Below are 14,170 nucleotides of genomic sequence, written 5' to 3'. Positions count from 1 at the left end.
CATGAACTTAATATTATTTTTTTTCTCTACTCCTTTCATATATCCAGAGAGAAAAAATATTCGTATGCTTAGCAAATATTCGAATATAAAATATGAAATGTGTTTATATATATGTATTTATATTTTTTTTTTTTTTTTACCATCATACTGGTATAATATAATGTTATTGTTACAATTATGATTTGGTAAAATGTAACATGTGTGTTGTAAATTTTATTTAAAAAAAATTTTAAAAAGATTTAATTGTTTTTAAAAAATAATTGTATATATATAATGTAATATTATTATAACCAAAACAAATGAGTAATAACAAATTTAAATTTTATTTTTATCTTTTCACAAATTTTAAAATATCAATAATATATGAAAAAACAAAAATAATATGTATATATACATACTCTCAACTTGTTATCATCTCTCGAAATATTTTCGAATTATATAAATTTCTCCACTAAATTATGTTTAATTTTCGTGGATTTCTTCATTTTCTAAAAATAAATTATAAAAATTTATCTTATATTAATATAACTTATAATATATGTCATATTCCAGAACAAACAAATCTTAAATATGACAAAAAAAACTCGAATAAATTAACGTGTCTTACTACTAAGGGTGGAAAGATATTTTTCCCTATAATATATAATTTTCCTTTTTTTTATTCTTGATTTTTTTAACGTTGAAAAAAATTTATCCTCCTAAAAAAGTTTTACAAATTTGTCAAAAATCAAAATTTATCAAAATTCATCAAAATTTGCCAAAAATAGTATATGAACACATTTGTAGGCATATATAAAAGGACTTACCTGTATGTTCATATTAAGCGAAAAGGAAGACAAATTTTTTATCATTGTATCAACATTTTCCGTAGAGTGGAATTTGTTAAAATATGTAAATATGCATATAATTGTCTAAATAGGAAAAAAAAAAAAAAAATATATATATATATATATAAAATATTATGAATGCGTTTCTCCTTTTTATTTTATATAATTTATAAAGCTATTTTTTATTTACCTCGAATATGATTTTTTCATTAAATGTATAGATATCAAATGTGCGAATAAAAATATGGAAAGGTAAACACCTGAAAAGGATGAAGAAATATAAAAACAAATATCCATATAGTATTTTATATATATGACAATCTTCTTGTGAACAAGCTAAACAAATTCACATTAAATTTTTAAATAAAAAAAAATTACGTTAAAAACATTGTGTAAGCCCATTGAATAAATATATTGTCTATATTATAATGCTTGACGATTTCTTTATAAACGTCAATATTTTTTTTTGTCAAAATTTCCTTAATTGTAAATAAAAATATTTTTATTTCCTGTTTGTTAAAGCTGTACAAGTTGCGCATATTCTTATATTCCTGCGAAAAAAAAAACAAATATAATCAACCATAATAAAACTGGCGTAATAATAATGACGAACTTGATAGCGAAACGCCAAATTATAACGGGAATAAAAATTATATTTATTCACGATTTATTCATGATTTATTCATGATATTTTCACGATTTATTCATGATTTTTTCACGATTTTTTCATGATTTTTTCACGATTTATTCACGATTTATTCACGACTTCTTTTCGTTTCTCTATCATTTTGAGGCTATTTTCGAAGTAGGCCCTTACCATAAAATTTGCAAAATGGATAAAAGCTTTTTCCAGTTTGCAGTGTAACACAAATACTAAGGCAATATATGACATTCCCTGGATGTACCTACGGAATAAAATTCAAAAAACAATCAGAAATGCAAAAGTAGAAAAATGCAAAAGTAGAAAAATGCAAAAGTAGAAAAATGGAAAAGTACAGATATGATGTGTCTATTTCTCCCCTTCTATACTTACCCCAATTCAGGCTTGAATATAACATACATTTGTAAAAGTTTGTTTAAGTTTTTTTTTATATCATGGATATTTAAATCAAACAAAAAATTGTCTTTATCTATATTAGTACGATGATAATATTCTTGGTTTTTTTTTATTATATACATTGTTCGATCTAAATCAATTAATATTTGATAAAAAAATTTATGGATTGAATAACGTTGAAGTATATTAATATTTAAATGTTCAAAATTTTTCATTTCAATTTTGTCTTTTTTATTATTTTCTTTATCACATTTTTCATCCTTATTAATATTTGAGATACTATTTAATTCAGTATTCATTTTTATACTCTTCTCAGAACATGTTACTTTACCATTCTCTTTTATGTCAATACTAATTTCTTCATCATCTTCTATAAATATTTTTTCTGTTATCATTTTTTTATAAAGCTCACTTTCTTTTACTGTATTTATTAATTCATTTTCATCTACAAAACAATTTTCAGTTAATAATGAGGGTACAATATTTATACTACTTTTTTCCAAATTTATTAAATTTTTAAAATAACGAGAAAAAATATTATAATATTGTTTATTATTTATATATATATATATTTGTATAAAATTTGCATTTTTAATTAATACTTTAACAAAATAATCTGTTATATTTAATTTGTTATTTATATTTTCTTTCCAAAAATATTCTCTTATAACTTGAGGCATATAATTCATCATTATTAATTCAATCAATGTATATTTTTTTTTTTCATCATTTATTAAAGGTATTATTTTATTGTACCAATATTTTATAAGTGTTATTTCTTTAATTGTATTTATATCTTTATAATCACAATCTCTGTATTTTTCTATTTCCTTTGAATTTGATTTATCTTTAAAAAATGTGTAACTTTTTTTTTTATTCATTTTGTTATTTGAATTGTCAAAAGTACAACTCTCGTCATTGTCATAAAATTCAACATATTCATTTTCACGTAAAGCCAATTTCATATATTTATTATTTATATCACTATTTTCATCATTATCTATTTCGTCATTTTTTTTCATATCATCATTATAAATAAATTCACATTCTTGGAAACTATTAGAATTATTAATAGATTTAATCCATTTATAATCAAATTGTTTTGTCCATTTCGGAGTCCCTATATTTCTTTTATTTTTTTGTTTTTCGTTGTCTTTTTCTTGTATTGATAAATTAATTGTATTTATTGATTCGGTACTTTTTTGTTTTTTTTGTTTACTACTTTTATCACTAAAAAATGAAAAAGGCATATTCTGAAATCGTGTCATACTTCCTTTTCTTTGCTGATTATAATTATAATTTGATTCAGCTAATCCTTCATCTTTTTCAAAAATTTCATTATCTTCTTCATTATCAGCTTTTCCTTGTTCATCGTCTTTTTTTTTGCTAGTTTTGTTTTTTTTATTAAAAAAATTTAAAAAATAATTATTATTAACAAAACTTTTACTACTCATTTTCCTTTTTTCAATCATATTATTATTTTCAAATATATCACCTTCTTTGCTTTTTATTAATTCTTTTTGCATTTCTATTATTTTTTCTAAATTTTTTATTTCATTTTGCAAATTTTTGTTTACTTCTAATAATTCAATATATAGTTCGTGATATATAACATTATGATTGTATTCGTAAACGTTTTTGGGAGGGTTCAATGCTTTTATTTCTTTGCTAAAACTGTGTTCGTTTTTTCTTTTAGTTTCTAAATTTGGATTTTCGTTTTCTTCGCATCGTTTGCTATCATCACATCGTTTGCTATCTTCACATATTTGATCTTTATTTTCTTTGAACGTATTTCCTTCTACACTTTTATTAGATATATATTCTTCCATTTCAAATGTACACTTGTTTTCCATACTTCCATTTTTTTCCACATTTTCCATACTTCCATTTTTTTCCACATTTTCCATACTTCCATTTTTTTCCACATTTTCCGTACTTCCACTTTTTTCAATTTTTTCCACATTTTCCGCATTTCCATTTTCGCAACGCTTTATATTTCCACATACATTTTGTTTACTATTATCTAATTGGTCATTTACAAAATTGGTATGTTCTATATCACCATTGTGTAACTTTTCTAAAACCTTAAAATTATTATCAGAACTATTATCATTGATATCAATGTTGCACCAACTAATTGGTACGTTTTCTCCATCAACATTATGTTCTCTCTTTATACTATTTGTACAATTTTTATTTATTTGATTGTCTCTAAATTTTTCTGATTCGTTAATGTAAAAATTTGTATTTTTCTCTAAATTTGTTTGTAGAAAAGACGAATTTTCACTAGAATTCATATTTATACAATTATTATTCTCAAATATGTTATCTCTTAAATTTTTTAGCAATTTTTCAGAAAAGTTTGGATCTTTTCTGATTTTTTCATTATTTATATTTTTTTCATTTGAATAATTTTGATGCTGATCCATACATTATATTTTTATTTATTTTCTATATATCTTAATATTCAAATGTACCTTAAATATATTTAAATAGATATTTTGAGAATAAATTTTAAAAAAATATATATTTTATTATATAAACTCTGAGAAATATATAGTAGCACTTCTTTTTTCTTTTCTTTTTTCTTTTTTCTTTTTTCTTTTTATTTCCTTTTTCTTTTTCTTTTCTTTTTTTCCACATCACGAATTTAATCTAGTTCCGGATTTATATGTATCAAAAAAAAAAAAAAAAAAAATATCTAGGCCTATATCTAAGTTGCACATCCAAAATTTATTAAAAGTTGAGAAAATTGTAAAATCATCTACTAAATTTTTAAAGCTAAAATTTAAAAAAAAAAAAAAAAAAATACGTCGTAAAAAAATATATTACATATTTCTCTACAATTTAACAAATTGCTTTTATATTTCTTTAAATATCCATATGTATATTAATATTTTATTTTAAAATTTTCGTCCTTTTCTTTTTTTACAAACTCACCAATAAAAATAATTATTTATAAAAGTTTTGAAAAAAACATGCAAAAGGTTTGACATTATTTTTGGAAAATATACATATTTATAAACAATTCCAATATACTTATTATTTGATAAAATATACAAAATAAAAATACTTACACAAATACAAATAACATGCTAAATGAAAAAAGTGCAGACGTCTCTGAAAATTCCCGAGATTACTACTTTTATATTTTTTACAAAAACCAGCCAATTTTCAATACTTGCTTAAAAAACAATGATCAGGAAAAAAATAAAATTGATAATAAAAAGTTAGGACGTGAAAATAAAAATGAGACTGAAAAATTATTACTAGGCTCAATATATGCAATAAATTATTTATGCTTTAATATACAGCCAAATAAAAAATTAAAAAACTTATATAAGTTAATGGATAATGGCACTAAAAATATTAACGTAAATACAAAAACACATGAACAAAATATATTAAATACCCAAAATAATTTACATGTTGGAAATTTCGATTCTTTTAATACCCCTTTATACAAGTTGCATTATTTTGAGACACTCACAGGTTAACCACATGCATGTACATACCCCCATATATATGGATATCCGCATATATATACATACCTCCATATATATACATACCCCCATATATATACATACCCGCATATATTTACATATCCCCATATATTTACATACCCCCATATATATGATTGTGTTGTACTCATTTTGTTCCTTACTGTCATATTAAAATTCAAATTATATCTTTCTCACTTTCATATTCTGACCGACTTTTCTTTTTTTCCAATCGCAGCTTACAAGTTCGTTTTAATCACTCATAAAGATATGGCCAATTTATCAAACTTTTTAAAGGACATTTACAAAACAATATTTCTTGATTTCATCATTTTAAATCCTCTATATCAAGTAATTTAACCCCTATACATATGCACCTACTTTCATTTTTTTTTTTTTTTTTCATTTTTTTTTTTTCATTTTTTTTTTTTCACTTTTTTTTTTTCATTTTTTTTTTTCACTTTTTTTTTTCATTTTTCATTCAGGTCGGAGACGAAATACAAGACAAACTATTTGATGACAAAATAAAAGAACGAATACGATCATTATTTCTTGTATAATTTATTTTTACAAAATTTAATTAAATTACAATATTATCAAATTCATGGAAACTTATATCAATCCACAACTAGCCATATTATTTTTTTCAACGTGCCCCAATATATGTATATACATATATATATCTACACTCTTGTGTATATGCCGAGATGTAGTCCTGTTTAACATACCCAGATACTATAGCCAAGTGTCTTTGCTATAATCACATATTAACAACAACTACGATGGTAATTGATGCAGAATCTTTTTATGGGAAAAGAAAAAGCAAGAATAATGTTTCACTATATTTAAATGTTGAAAAATATGCTATATTAAAAAAAATTAAAAAATTTAATGATAACGATACATCCAATAGTATAAAAAAAAAAATATTTTACAAACAACATGATGCATTAAACTATTATAAAAAGGTTACAGAGAATGAGCAGGATGAGCAGAACGGACAGAACGAGCATGCCGGAATAGTATGCCAACTTCCTGATCATAGAAATCGCAATTTATCTATTTATAAAAAACAAAATATTATTGTATATACTGAAGAACTTGAAAATGCAAAAAGATGTTTTATAATAGACAATTTTTATGAGTTTCTAAAATTTTACAGCTTTTACACATTAACATTAAGCGAAATATATTATAAAGATACACATCCCCAAATCAGCAATTCCTATCCAAACAATTGTATTGAGGATGAAGAAGATAAAGATATGAATCTTTATGAATTAATAATAAGTAATGAAAAGAGGTGGCTTTATTTTGATATAGAATATGATAATATTGAGGAATATAAAAATAAAGATATTGTGTTGTTTATTTTTTTAATTGAATTATGCTTATTTATTTATAACTATTTTAATATAAAAATATGTTTAAACGACATTTTAATATTAGATAGTTCAACAAATAATAAAATTTCATTTCATATAATTGTAAAAAATATTCATGTTTTAAATTGGGATTATAATGAATATCTGATTAATTATGCTCGCTTTTTTTTAAATAAAATTAGTGGAAATTCAGATAGCTTTTATGAAGATTTTAAAAATGAACAATACAAAAAAAAAGATAAACAAACAAATGATGAAGAAACTAAAAATATATATCTTCTTTTTGACAACGAAAATTCAATGAAATATTTTGTAGACTTATTCATAAATTATATACATCAAACTATAGCAGAATGTGAACATATATACAGTATTAATTTGCTAACACTTTTTATAAATAAAAATAAAGAATATATTATCGATGATCAGGAAAAAATAAAATTATTAAATTTTGAAAAAAATAATTTAAATAAAACATCAAAATTTGATTCTAAAATTGAAGATATTAACTCTATTAATGATTTTAGTGAAATAAGTGATGTGATATTTGCTATACAACATGGTAAACCCTTAACGGAAAATAACTCAAAATTTGAAAATTCGAAAAAAAAAATTAAAGAAGAAAACAAATTAGATAATGAACATAATCAGGTAAAAAATGAATTAAACATGTATTTTTCACTATATTGTGATAGTATAGAAGATGTAATAAACTATTATATAAATGACCTAAGTAATAATATACCCAATAACCAGAAAAAAAAATACATTATTTTATTATATGCTCAAAAAAAAAATGAAAATATAGAAAATTGTAATAAGCAAAAAAATGATATATATAATGAGACAAATAATAATGAAAATTGGGATGTAAATAGCCAAAAGGAAAATATTATTAACAATTATGATGATTTAACTATGACACTTGAAATTGAAAAAAATAATTCTTTTTCAAATTTAAACAATCATGAAAACGAACTAAATTTTAATTATATAAATGAAACTACTAAAGGTGATAATGTTTTATTAAAATGTATAATTGATAATTCAGTATATAGTAAAAATCGTAATTTTCGGATGATATTTTCAAGCAAAAAAAATAAAAAAAATAAACTACTTTTAAGTCAATTTAATGTAAAACCTTACGAAAAAAAAGACATAAATAAATTGATTCTAAAATCATTAGTAACATATTATAAAAAAAATGATATATATAATCAAATAAGTGAAAAAAATATATTTAAATATGAACATACAGAAAAAGAATTTCAAGATAATATATATGGATTAAATGATACAGCAGAAAAAAATTTGCATTTATTAATAGACAAACACTTACACACTAATGACATTATTGGAGTTAAAATTAAAAATACGAATTTGACAAAACGAAAACAAATAAAGAATCTGAATGCTCATAAAATTATCAACTTAAATAGTTTAAAGGATAATAAACATGTTAATCATATTTTAAAAATTATATTTTTTTGGAATTTTAATTTGTATACAAATTTTAAAAAAAATAAAATTTACACAACTAAATTTAGGTCAGAAATAACCAAAGATTATTTTTATAAAATTGTTCATATATATAATAACATCAACTATGACTCATTTCAACTTGAACCCGAATATGCACAATCAACTACCCAGGCTCACACTGAAACGGGCGAAAAAACGGGCGAAAAAACGAGCGAAAAAAATGGTCACAATTTTATGGGTCACTATGAAACATACGAAATGAAAAATATTTATAGTCAAAATATAAATAAAATAAAAGAATGTGAAAAAAAGACAGGCAAAAATAATTTAAGCCAAAAAACAAATCAACAAAATATTAATATAAACAAATTTAGTGATTCATTTTTTTTAAAAAATGAAGAATTTTTTACATATTTACTAAATCAATATACAAATTTTTTAAATAAACAAAATAGTGATAATATATATTTATTAATCCAATACTTTATAAGTTCAATCTCATATAATGATGAAGAATATATACTAAATTTTAAAGATAATAAATATTGTAAAAATATTGATAGATCTCATAAATCTAATCATATTTATATAATTTATAATTATAATAAAAATATATTTGTTCAAAAATGTTATGATAGTGAATGTTCCCATTTTGTCTCAAATATATATTATTTTTAATATTGAAAAAACACACACAAAAAAAAAAAAAATTTTATTATTAACATTCAGTATAACGAAATATTTTACCCCTTCATTTCATAAAATACTTCCTAAAATATATTTATAAAATGAACATTTTTTTTTTTTTTTTTTTTTTTTTTTATATATTTTAGCTATTTTATCTATTTTAGCTATTTTAGCTATTTCGAAATAATATCATATGAATTTTTTAGAAATTCAGTTAGCTGTTTCTCATATTTTGCAGCTATATTTTTATTTTCAACATTAAATAATAATGTATAAAATTGTGTCATATTATATTTATAATTTAATATGTTATTTTTTTTTTCGTTTCTTAGTAGACTTTTATTTTTTAATAAATTTTTTGTATGATATTTTATTCTTTCTGAAATATTATCACTTATTCCAATATAAAAATATGGTTTTTTTTTTTCAACTTTTTTAAAATTTTCAAATATACAAAGAATATATACTATACTTTTGTTTTTAAAAAATATAGGAATATCTTCATCCATTCTAACATACATTATTTTTTTTCCTATCAAATTTTCAATTGTTTTAATAGCAACTTGTATTTCACTTTCATAATATTTTTCATATTCCCAAAACTCATCATTATTTATATTTATTAAATTATTATCTTTATATATAATCGGTTTTTCTTTATTCTTTTCAAACTCTTTTTCATCCAAATTATTTTCTTTTATCATATAACTATTATGGTTATTTTCATCAAATTCGAAATTATCATTTCCACTTGTATTGTCGTTTATATTGTCGTTTACATTTTCATGATTTATTATTTCGTTTATTTCATTAAAATTAAAAATGTCTGTAACATATTTACAATTTCCTGTCTTTTCATCATTTTTTATATCCATATTATATTTTCCATTATTATAACTTTCATAAAAATTGTCAAAAAATTTATTCAAATCAATTTTATTTTCTTTTTTATTCTTAAGATATTTTAAAAATTTATAATATAATGTATTACTAAGATTGTATATAAGTTTATATTTTTTTTCATACATTTTTAAAAGCTTTAAAACATTAGAATCTGTATTTGTATATTTGCAAGTTTCTAAAGCTTGACTGCTTTTACAAATTCCATCTTCCAATGTCAATACACATCCATTTGGTTGATCCCTAAGATAATTTACATTATCGTTAATCTTCTTAAATTCTATATTCTCGCTTTGATATATTTTATTTAGCAAATCATAATTATGAGATATAATAATGCCACAATACTTTTTCAAATATTCGGCTACGGCACTAATTATTACTGTATTTTATTTAAACCCGGAAAAATAAAAGAAAAATAAAAGAGAAATAAAAGAGAAAATAAATATACTATATATATGCATACACACACATGTGTAAGTGTAAAGGAACAAACTTATTCGTACCAAATTTAGATTATTTAATTTAGATGAATTGTTACCTGCATTGTCAAGGGGGGTCGTAGCTATACAAGGTTCATCAAAAAGAATAAAAATTTCTTCGTCTCTAGTATTTTTTTTGTTAATACTATAATTTTCTTTTATCTCTTCAATTATAGAATTTATATAATGGGTTTGTTCCCTAAACAAAGACATGTTTTCAATCTGTTCTTGATAATTAATATTTTTTAAACTATAAAATTCTCGGAATTTACCAACAATACTTCTTTTATCACATGGGGCATACATTCCTAAGAGAAAATTCCAAAAAATAGACATTCAAAAAGATATGTGAAATTCCAAAAAATAGATATCCAAAAAGATATGTGAAATTCCAAAAAATAGTGAACATTTTTGTGGGTATATAAAAAATACGTACCTAAGTTTGATAAAAATAAAATACACATAATAGTGAAGGATAGTGTAGTTTTCCCACTCATGTTTTCTCCTGTCAATAAAATAAATTTTTTTTTTTTCAACAAAACATTATATTTTGTAACATTGTCTTTATTTATATTATACGGTTTTAATTCAATTATATATGTTAAAGTATCGTTAGTATAATTTTTGTTATTATAAATTTTTGTTATTTCTTCTATCGTATTTTTATCAAGGTTTTCTAAAATTTTATTATTTTTATCAAGGTTTTCTAAAATTTTATTATTTTCATCATCTTTTAATTTTGAGTTGTTACTAAAAAAATTGCCATTATTTAATTCTTCAATTTTTTCTTCGCTTTGTGTAACTTTATGATTTTTTTCATTTTCTTTATAACTATTGTACATATTTTTTTGAATAAAATTTAATTTTTCTTCAATTGTTTGAAAATCTTTTATTTCATAATTTACATCTAAGTGCTTACATATTGGTAAGTTCCAACCACGGCTTATACTATTTATTGTGTGATTATAAAATGCCTATAAAAATATTGAAAATGAAATAAAATGTGTGACGAGAAAAATGAACGAGAATTTGCAAATTTAAGCTAGAATTAGAATTATATTTCTACCTGAACAATTTGCAGAAAATTTGATACAAAAGAAAGAATATGCACAGAAGAAGCCAAATTCATATTAATATTTCGAATTATCTCATTTATTTTTTTTTTTTTTCTATTTATAGAAGCAAAATATAGTTTTATTTTTTTTAAAACATCATCTGTCACAAAAATATTTTTCATTATGTCTCCTTTTTTGTTTAAAGGGTGAAAAAAATGCTGAGCTTCATCTTTGCCAGCCTTACCATCTTTGCCAGCCTTAGTATTATTTTTATTTCTTTCTAGCCCGGCTCTCCCGCGCTTAACCCCTATTATCCCATTTGGGTTGTCAATTTTCAAAAGTTTGTTGAGGACTTGTATTTTATAATCTTCATCTTTTTTATCCATTCCACCATAGTTGGCTAATATAGTTTGGAACAAAAGATTTCGATGTTTTTCTAAATCTTCATTTTGATCTATCAATAAATTTTCATTAATAATATTATTTGTTTCACTTTCATGATATAAAACAAAATCATTAAATGGGAAAAGTTTTGAATGATAAGAGAATTGAGAATTAGACAAACATAAATTTGTTGTTAATATTTTTTTAATATTTTCTAATAAATTGTAAAATTTTATTATATTTAATTTGAATGAATTTTGATGATTTAAAACATGAAATAATGATGATAAAAATGAATAATCATATGTATGCATACATTTATGTACTGCCAAAACATTACTTAATATTTTTTTTAAAATTATATAATCTGCTTTAAAATTTGACAAAAGGGTAATAATTATATTATTTTTAAATGGTCTAACATTTGATATTATTAATGTATCTACATTTTTTTGAATATATTCATTTATATATCTTATGTGTTTTGTCACACTAAAAGGGGGATAAAAAATAAATAAATTTTTAAAAAATTCTAGCGACTCTGCAATATTTATACTATTAGAATTTTTATTTTTTACATCAATAATATTATAAAATAAAAAATTATTTCGATTTTCATAACAATTATTTTGTTTATATAAACCCATATTATAACTAGTAAAAATATTTAATGGTGTACAGTATGAAGAAAAGGAATATTCGAAATTTTGTTTTAACTCTGTTTCGTCTTTTTCACCACTCCTACTCTCTTTGATTATGTTAAAAATGTTCTTATTTTTTATAACCCTAAACAACCCACCAATATTAATATTTTTTTTTAATTTATCCAAAATGAACATATGAAATTCAAAGCTATTATTAAAATTATTAAAAAGATAATAATTTTCAATCTTAAACAATTCTGTTATTTTTTTTGTAAACGTTGTATTATTATGTTGGTGTATATATGCTTTTAAAAAGTTTGTATTTTTTAAATACACATTTAAAACATCAAATGTTATATTATCATATATAGATATAGTTTTTAAGCTTAAGTTAATTTTACTTAATGATAATATATTTTTACCTTGAATATATATACAAACAATTTCTTTTATGTCTAAATCATAATAATTTGGAAATGAATTATTAGTATTATCTTCATTTATTTCATCTTTATTTTTATCATTTTCAAAACAATATTGTATGTTGTTTAAATATATTGGCATTTCAGGAGTAACAATCTGAGATAGATATCTTTTTTTAGCTTTAAAAGATTGTTCATTTATTTCTTCATATATACAAACATTTAAATTATTATTTGTTAATATACTTAATGCTTTATTTATACTACTTTTTATAAAACCACAAGACAATTTATTATTCATTTTTTTTATATTTAAAAATTCAATTAAAAATATAGAATCTAAACCATATGTTTCATAAAAATCACCAACTCGTGATAAAATAATACAATTATTATATTTTTTTTTTTCATCATTTAAAAATTTCAATAATCCTTTATTTTTATAATGATCAAAATATAATAAATTATCTCCTTTTAAATATTCTATACAATTAATAGCATTTATATTTTTTAATTTTTCTAATTTTTTTATCCAATATATTGGTATCATACATTTATTTTTATATAACCTTAACTCATAATCTGAAGGTGTAAATCCATTTCTCAAATTTGACGAACAAGATATATTAGTTTCATCATTTTCACATTTAGTATTTTCTAAATTAGACAATTTCTCACACAAACTATTTGAAATTATATTGTTTGTATCTTCCTTAGATATATATTTATCTTTATTTTCGAAAATATCATCATCTCTTAATTTATAAGATTCTTTTAAATCATTAATTTTGTATATTTCATCTTCTTTTGTATATATTAAACTATTAATAAATTTTTTATTCAAATATATTATTCCCTTCCTTTTTATATTCACAGATATCAACCTTCTTTTATTCGAATAAATAAACATTAATTTTTTTTTTAAGCTCATTGTATTTTTTAAAGACATTAAAAAAATTATAAATATGCATATACAACTTTTTACCACCCTATATTTCATTTATTCAAAAAAAAAAAAAAAAAAAAAAAACATATTTCATGATTATAGAAAATTTCAGAAAAATTATATGACTATCTATATGTAGGTTGTATGTTCATATTCATTTTTTTTTTTTTTTTTTTTTTTTCAGCTTTTCAACAATAAGATGGCAAATAGGTACACATATTTGTAGACAAAATAAATGAATCATTCTTTTCCCAAGTTTATTATTTGCATAAATCTATACTTCATATATGTTCAGAAATGATGTAAAAATTGTGTATATCATCCACATATATATATACAACATATAAAGGTGTATCCCCAATTTTACACCATAAAATATATAACTAATCATTTATACTT

The 14,170-nt window shown here is 21.1% G+C and overlaps 4 protein-coding genes across 4 annotated transcripts; 2 read left to right on the top strand and 2 right to left on the bottom strand.

Annotated features, from left to right (window-relative positions):
* Positions 1-462: 462 nt before the first annotated feature.
* On the bottom strand, positions 463-4,181 carry PY17X_1039500 (GTPase-activating protein, putative; the record flags this gene model as incomplete). The annotated part of the gene is made up of 7 exons (XM_022956356.1): positions 463-488; positions 608-698; positions 807-911; positions 1,018-1,087; positions 1,206-1,378; positions 1,645-1,732; positions 1,861-4,181. 7 exons carry the CDS (start codon positions 4,179-4,181, stop codon positions 463-465), a joined length of 2,874 nt encoding a protein of 957 aa, XP_022813404.1.
* A 795-nt stretch (positions 4,182-4,976) lies between these two features.
* Positions 4,977-5,944, top strand: PY17X_1039400 (uncharacterized protein; the record flags this gene model as incomplete). The annotated part of the gene is made up of 3 exons (XM_722752.1): positions 4,977-5,376; positions 5,623-5,735; positions 5,870-5,944. 3 exons carry the CDS (start codon positions 4,977-4,979, stop codon positions 5,942-5,944), a joined length of 588 nt encoding a protein of 195 aa, XP_727845.1.
* A 222-nt stretch (positions 5,945-6,166) lies between these two features.
* PY17X_1039300 (conserved Plasmodium protein, unknown function) lies at positions 6,167-8,929 on the top strand (the record flags this gene model as incomplete). Its single annotated transcript, XM_722753.2, has 1 exon — positions 6,167-8,929. One exon carries the CDS (start codon positions 6,167-6,169, stop codon positions 8,927-8,929), a length of 2,763 nt encoding a protein of 920 aa, XP_727846.2.
* Positions 8,930-9,111: 182 nt separating this feature from the next.
* Positions 9,112-13,825, bottom strand: PY17X_1039200 (DNA mismatch repair protein, putative; the record flags this gene model as incomplete). Its single annotated transcript, XM_718767.2, has 4 exons — positions 9,112-10,220; positions 10,380-10,628; positions 10,757-11,294; positions 11,387-13,825. 4 exons carry the CDS (start codon positions 13,823-13,825, stop codon positions 9,112-9,114), a joined length of 4,335 nt encoding a protein of 1,444 aa, XP_723860.2.
* Between the last annotated feature and the right edge of the window lie 345 nt (positions 13,826-14,170).

Source organism: Plasmodium yoelii (assembly GCF_900002385.2).
Source record: "Plasmodium yoelii strain 17X genome assembly, chromosome: 10".
Lineage (NCBI taxonomy): Eukaryota > Apicomplexa > Aconoidasida > Haemosporida > Plasmodiidae > Plasmodium > Plasmodium yoelii.
Note: the sequence above shows the minus strand (reverse complement) of the source record. Positions and strands in the feature narration are given on the sequence as shown.